The 7,262-nt window shown below is 45.8% G+C and overlaps 1 protein-coding gene across 1 annotated transcript in view; it reads right to left on the reverse strand.

The window, feature by feature from the left end:
- Positions 1–2,791: 2,791 nt before the first annotated feature.
- Positions 2,792–7,262, reverse strand: part of chm (CHM Rab escort protein) — a 30,431-nt gene continuing 25,960 nt past the window's right edge. The window contains exons 13-14 of the mRNA XM_039777848.1: positions 3,489–3,634; positions 2,792–3,219 (exon numbers count right to left, since the gene is read on the reverse strand). Coding sequence (XP_039633782.1) covers positions 2,980–3,219; positions 3,489–3,634 — 386 coding nt within the window. The 3' untranslated portion in view covers positions 2,792–2,979. The remainder of the gene's footprint in view (positions 3,220–3,488; positions 3,635–7,262) is intronic.

Genomic DNA, 7,262 nt, shown 5'->3' on the forward strand with positions numbered 1-7,262 from the left:
GGAGATACGCTGGCTCTATAGACCCCTTGCAAACACGTGACCACGACCACGTGACGACGCCATGACAGACGGCAGAATCACCGGAAGCACAAGCTAAATAGTGTATTAGACGAGCGGAAAGTTTCATTAGTTTCAAATAAATAACACTAAATAAAATGTCATAATAATAATTATACTATCTTCTTCTTCATGGCTTCTTCAGACATTGTTTAAATTCACCTACCCTGGTCCCTGTCTCGATCTATCTATCTAGCTTACCCCGCTAACCGTTAGCCGTTAGCTGCCGTCCGGTGAGTGTAGTCAGCCAGGCTTCTGTGATAATCATCACAATAACAATCCATGGAGCGGGGGTGGTGTGGCTATGTCTTCCAGTTACTGAAGGCTAGCTTTAGCTTGCGCTTGGAGCAGCAAGTTCATCTGCCTGTTGCCCCTCTGTCTGTCTCGTTCTTTCCAACTCTTGAGGCTAGTTCTTCGTCTGTATACTCGGATTCGAATAAATAAGGACGACCATATAACTCAAAAGGCTCTGGGGGTCCTGCACTGACAGTTGATCCTGTCATGCGCGGACGGGAGCGAACGCTGGTGCATTTTGGCTGCCGCTGCTCACCTGGCCTGCTGTTTGTTTGTTTGCCTGACGTTGTTTGTGGATTTTTAATCTATGCTTCCACTGCTCGTCCCATTGGATTTTGACGTACATGGACGCTGTTCCAGATTGGATATTTAATTCCCCAAAGAGACTTTTTCTTACTCACCTACAAGCTTGGACAACTCCGAGTGCACCATCTCCTCCAGCCTAACTCGAGCCCTCTCCTGCCCTGATCAACAGATCATCCCTCGGCGTATGCGTGTGTAAGTCTCCCCTTCCTCACTGTTGTACGCTGAGTTTATCTGTTTGGGCAATTGGCTACCGAGGTTTTCAACTTGGCTGTGAGTCTCGGAGTGGCCCGAGATTTATGGTGAATTAAAATGCGTCCATCTCCGATCCTTGCCGTTTCATGGCTGTTGTGGATTTTTACTATTTTTATCAGTGACTTTCTTTTTGCATCCCATCGGAGTATGGCCTTATCGTACTCTGCCAAAGAACTCCGCGACTTAATGTCGCCGCCCCTCCGTCTGCCCTAAGGTGTACAAGCTGTGTACCGCCCTCGGCATCTCTCGCCAGCGACCTCGTTATGTGCATCGAGGAAGCTGGCGCAATTTTCATACACATCCTGGTAACTCTGATGGCACCATCCCCACAGTCGTCTCTATGCGGCCCGCTGGCTCCTCGTCTAGGCTTTACACAGATGGAAGCGCTGACTACCGTAATCTTCTCTTGCTCTCCTCGTCTGCTCCCAAACCTCCAGTGACTCGGACTCCTGTTCACTTTGGTCATCGTCCCATCTCTGCTGTTGTCCCCCGTGGCGGAGTGGATTTGGTGTGTCTCCGTTCACTTCGTTTTGAAGGACATGTCTCTACTACATCAGTTCAAACTTCAGCTGTTAAATTTGCTCTTATTAATGCCCGTTCTGTAGCCAATAAGACATTTATCCTAAATGACGTCATCACATCTCATGAGCTGGACTTTCTTTTTGTTACAGAAACCTGGCTTAGTATTGGTGACTTGTCCCCATTTACTGATTTATGTCCTCCCCAGTGGGGTTTCCTAAATTCCCCAAGGATCTCAGGTCGTGGTGGTGGCCTAGCTACAATTTTTAAGAACGTATTCAACTGCAAAATCATTCCTGTAAAAACCTTCACTTCTTTTGAAGTTAAACTGTTCTTACTTGTCAACTGTTTCCAAACCCCCCTGTTATGTGCACTGGTGTACAGACCCCCTAAAGATACAAGCTGTTTCATACATGATTTCTCTGACCTCCTGTCGTCTATGGCCATTCACTCTGATAAGATGCTAATTCTTGGTGACTTCAACATTCATGTCTGCTGCCCAACTAAACCAATGGTGAATGAATTTTTAACAATACTTGACTCTTTTAACCTCACTCAATCCGTATGTGGTCCCACTCATGTCAAGGGCCACACACTGGACCTTGTCCTGTCATCAGGGATATCAATTGATACATTTGAAATCACTAATGCTGCCATCTCTGATCACTTTCTGATTGAGTTTGAACTCTCCGGGCATTGCCCTCCCTCTGCCCCTTCCCCCTCTCATGTTTTAGCCCGCTCCATTAACTCAACTACAGCCTCTAATTTTTCTGACTCTTTTAGGCTTGCTCTTCCCCTTTCCCTCACTGCTGACTTGTCTCCATTTCAAATATTGTTGTAAATATGCAAAAAAGTGACCCTCAAAAATTCGTTTTGAAGCTAAATCTGACAAAATGTTATTTTCAGCGTGAGCCGCTTTACAACGGCACACCATACAAGCCCCACTAAATTTCTTCTCAGCACCCCTAAAAATTACAATAATAAAAATCTATTTTGGGGAGTTTGGGAACGAGTCTGATAGAGACAGAGGGCAAACTATGACAGGGTCAAAGAAACAGGTGGAATATGCTGAGTCGCTGTCGCAGATGCACCTGGAACCCCGTCAAGGAAAGTTTTATTTTAATTTATTTATTCTTTACACCTCGTTATCATTTCATGTGATTCTGGTAATAAAGGGACTTTCATAGTTTTTTTCATATTTTCAATATTTTCCAAGTATCATCTGTTATAAAGATAAATACATATTCATACATATAACATTCATTGTTATCCAGTGAAATTATAACCTAGAAATCTAGACCAACGTACTAAACTATGACTTTTTATGACTTTTTGACATACTTCCAAAATAAACTGATGACAGTTGCAGCATGTTGACACTTTAATTTTTCCACAGAACAAACTGTTAACAATATTTAAATAAGACAGAAAGCAGAAAAATAATAAATCATAGAAAAATAATAAAAACAACAAACAAAGGCAACTTTAACCCACAATGCACTGCAGCAGGTTTTGGCTTCTGTGGAACGTTTGTAGATTTTTGCTCTTGTGTTACTCCTCAGTCTGCAGACTCTGCTCCTCCTTCGGCGTCTCCTCCTCCTCTACCTCTCCCTCCACTTTCTCCTCCTTCTCTCCCTCCACTTTCTCCTTCTCCTCCTCCCCCTCCAGTGTCTCTCCATCTCCTGGCGTAGAGGACGAGTTGTTGTCTCCGTCGTAGACGATGTCTTCAGGGTTGGGGGCAGGAGGACAGAACTCCTCCTCAGGGAGAATCTTCTGGAAGATGGCCTGCGCCTGAACAAGGATGATAATAAATGTCGGTTGTGACTTTACTCTCCGTTGTTTTTAATTGAATGGCCAAATCTACTGTTGCTATTTTTAAACATTAATTAATAAAAAGTCAACAAAAGTCATAGTATAGTATGTCCTGTCTCTGTGTCTGTGTGTGTGTTTATGTACGTGTTTATGTACGTGTGTGTGTGTGTGTGTGTGTGTGTGTGTTGCAACACATAGCATAGTATGTCCTGTGTGTGTGTGTGTGTGTCTGTCTGTGTGTGTCTCACCTGTCTGACAGCGTGTTCATGTCCCAGTCCAGCGTCCGGTCCAGAACACAGGTACACGTTACTGGGGAGGTCGTGACCTTCCCCCTCCAGCCCAGAGCCGTCGGCCATGTTGAAGTACAGACACCAGAGGACTGTCGGGCTGCTCTCTGCACACACACACACACACACACACACACACACACAAACAGACACACACAGACACACACACACATACACAGAGACAGACAGACACACACACACACACACACACACACACACACACACACAGACACACAGACACACAGACACACATTCAGTTTAATTAGTCCAAACGCATCAGCTGATTCAGTTTGTAAAATTAAGGTCGATATCAACCTGCTCCACACACACACACACAGACATACACACAAAAACACACACACACACACACACACACACACACACACACACACACACGCATGCACACAGAGACACACATACACACACACACACATATATACAAAGAGACACACACACATGCAGACACACACACACACACACACACACGTTATGCTCCCTTTTGGGGACCCTTGTAAAGAAGCCTCTCTGCGGGGACAGGAGGACTAATCCTCCACAGATTATAAATCTTTTGTAGCGTCACATTTAAATATCTCTGGAAACAGGTGTAAACAGGCTCTGGTTACCTGTAGGTCTGGGTAGTATCGACCAATCGAATAAACAGGCTCTGGTCTGCAGGTTGAGGGTAGTATCGACCAATCAGGCGAAACAGGCTCTGGTTACCAGCAGGTCGGGGTAGTATCGACCAATCACGTGTAAACAGGCTCTGGTTACCAGCAGGTCTGGGTAGTATCGACCAATCACGTGTAAACAGGCTCTGGTTACCTGCAGGTCTGGGTAGTATCGACCAATCACGTGTTAACAGGCTCTGGTTACCTGCAGGTCTGGGTAGTATCGACCAATCACGTGTAAACAGGCTCTGGTTACCTGCAGGTCAGGGTAGTATCGACCAATCACGTGTAAACAGGCTCTGGTTACCTGCAGGTCTGGGTAGTATCGACCAATCACGTGTAAACAGGCTCTGGTTACCTGCAGGTCGGGGTAGTATCGACCAATCACGTGTAAACAGGCTCTGGTTACCTGCAGGTCTGGGTAGTATCGACCAATCACGTTAACAGGCTCTGGTTTCCGGTTGGGTAGTATCGACCAATCACGTGTAAACAGGCTCTGGTTACCCGCAGGTCGGGTAGTATCGACCAATCACGTGTAAACAGGCTCTGGTTACCTGCGGGTTCGGGTGTATCGACAATCCGCGTAAACAGGCTCTGTTACCTGGGTGGGGGTATCGACCAATCAGTGTTAACAGGCTCTTTACCTGCAGGTCGGGGTAGTATCGACCAATCACGTGATAACAGGCTCTGGTTACCTGCAGGTCAGGGTAGTATCGACCAATCACGTGTAAACAGGCTCTGGTTACGCGGGTCTGGGTAGTATCGACCAATCACGTAAAACAGGCTCTGGTACCTGCAGGTCAGGGTAGTATTGACCAATCCGTAGGCTCTGGTTACCTGCAGGTCGGGTAGTATCGACAATCACTTAACATTGTTACCAGAGGTGGTATATGAAATCACTGTAAACAGGCTCTGGTTACCCAGGTTGGTTAGTATCGACCAATCACGTGTAAACAGGCTCTGGTTACCTGTAGGTCTGGGTAGTATCGACCAATCACGCTGTTAACAGGCTCTGGTTACCTGCAGGTCTGGGTAGTATCGACCAATCACGTGTAAAAAGGCTCTGGTTACCTGCAGGTCAGGTTATTATCGACCAATCACGGTGTAAACAGGCTCTGGTTACCAGCAGGTCTGGGTAAGTATGACTAATCGTGTAAACAGGCTCTGGTTACCTGCAGTTGGGGTAGTATCGACCAATCCGCGTGTAAACAGGCTCTGGTTACCTGCAGGTCTGGGTAGTATGACCAATCCGTTAAACAGGCTCTGGTTACCTGCGAGGTCTGGGTAGTATCGACCAATCACGTGTAAACAGGCTCTGGTTACCTGCAGTTCGGGTAGTATCGACCAATCATTAAACAGGCTCTGGTTAGCAGTTATATCGACCAATCAGTGTAAACAGGCTCTGGTTACCCTTCGGTAGTATCGACCAATCACGTGTTAACAGGCTCTAGTTACCTGCAGGTCGGGGTAGTATCGACCAATCACGTGTAAACAGGCTCTGGTTACCTGCAGGTCAGGGTAGTATCGACCAATCACGTGTAAACAGGCTCTGGTTACCTGCAGGTCTGGGTAGTATCGACCAATCACGTGTAAACAGGCTCTGGTTACCTGCAGGTCTGGGTAGTATCGACCAATCACGTGTTAACAGGCTCTAGTTACCTGCAGGTCAGGGTAATATCGACCAATCACGTGTTAACAGGCTCTGGTTACCTGCAGGTCAGGGTAGTATCGACCAATCACGTGTAAACAGGCTCTGGTTACCAGCAGGTCTGGGTAGTATCGACCAATCACGTGTTAACAGGCTCTGGTTACCTGCAGGTCAGGGTAGTATTGACCAATCACGTGTAAACAGGCTCTGGTTACCTGCAGGTCAGGGTAATATCGACCAATCACGTGTTAACAGGCTCTAGTTACCTGCAGGTCAGGGTAATATCGACCAATCACGTGTAAACAGGCTCTGGTTACCAGCAGGTCTGAGTAGTATCGACCAATCACGTGTTAACAGGCTCTGGTTACCTGCAGGTCAGGGTAATATCGACCAATCACGTGTAAACAGGCTCTGGTTACCAGCAGGTCTGGGTAGTATCGACCAATCACAGGCTGTGGACCGAAATGTCTTTGATACCAGAGCAAAGTCTTTGGGTTTAGTTCTCAGCCACATTCTTCATTATTAAGTTAATGAATTAAAAGAGAATGAATTAATAAAATGTGTGTGTCTGTGTGTGTGTGTGTGTCTCTGTGTGTGTCTCTGTTGTGTGTGTCTCTGTGTGTGTCTCTGTGTGTGTCTCTGTGTGTGTCTCTCTGTGTATGTGTGTGTGTATGTGTCTCTATGTGTGTCTCTGTGTGTGTGTGTGTGTGTGTGTGTGTTCATGTTATAATTAAAGCAGAGAATGAAATGATGAATGAAGTGAAGACAAAGAGAGGAGGAGGTCAGAGAGGAGAGAAAGTTTACAGGATAGAGAGAGTCTTTACAACCAGAGCCTGAAACTAACAGTCCACCACGTGGGTGAAAGTGCCACGTTGGCAGGTAGTACTAGTAGTAGTAGTAGTAGTACTAGTAGTACTAGTAGTACTAGTAGTAGTAATAGTAGTACTAGAACTAGTAGCGGTAGTAGTAGTAGTAGTAGTAATAGTAGTACTAGAACTAGTAGTAGTAGTAGTAGCCAATGAGAATTGAGTGATTGATTAGTTGTTATTCTGTATTTGGCACCGGGCTAGAGTTGGGTTTAAAAAAAATCTATTTTCCGATTACAATTGTTTTTGATGTGAATGACCCGATATAGATTAATAAAACCCAGAATGCATCTGTGTCTGTCTCATCAGAAACCAGAAGACCTGAGGACTCCATCGGTAACAACTATGTGATGATTAAAGTGATGGTTGGGAGTAATTTCACCCTAAGGTCCTTTGCACCTTGACCTCGAGCCAAACACCCCCCAGAAGCTTTTCCTCTTGTTATAACGTTGGTGGAGTTAGCGTTATCAGCTGGTTAGCTTAGCGCAGGGGCTAATGGATCCACGTTTGTATCTCGTAAAGTACCCCACTAATAATACCCAGAATGATACCT

Source organism: Perca fluviatilis, chromosome 16, assembly GCF_010015445.1.
Source record: "Perca fluviatilis chromosome 16, GENO_Pfluv_1.0, whole genome shotgun sequence".
Lineage (NCBI taxonomy): Eukaryota > Metazoa > Chordata > Actinopteri > Perciformes > Percidae > Perca > Perca fluviatilis.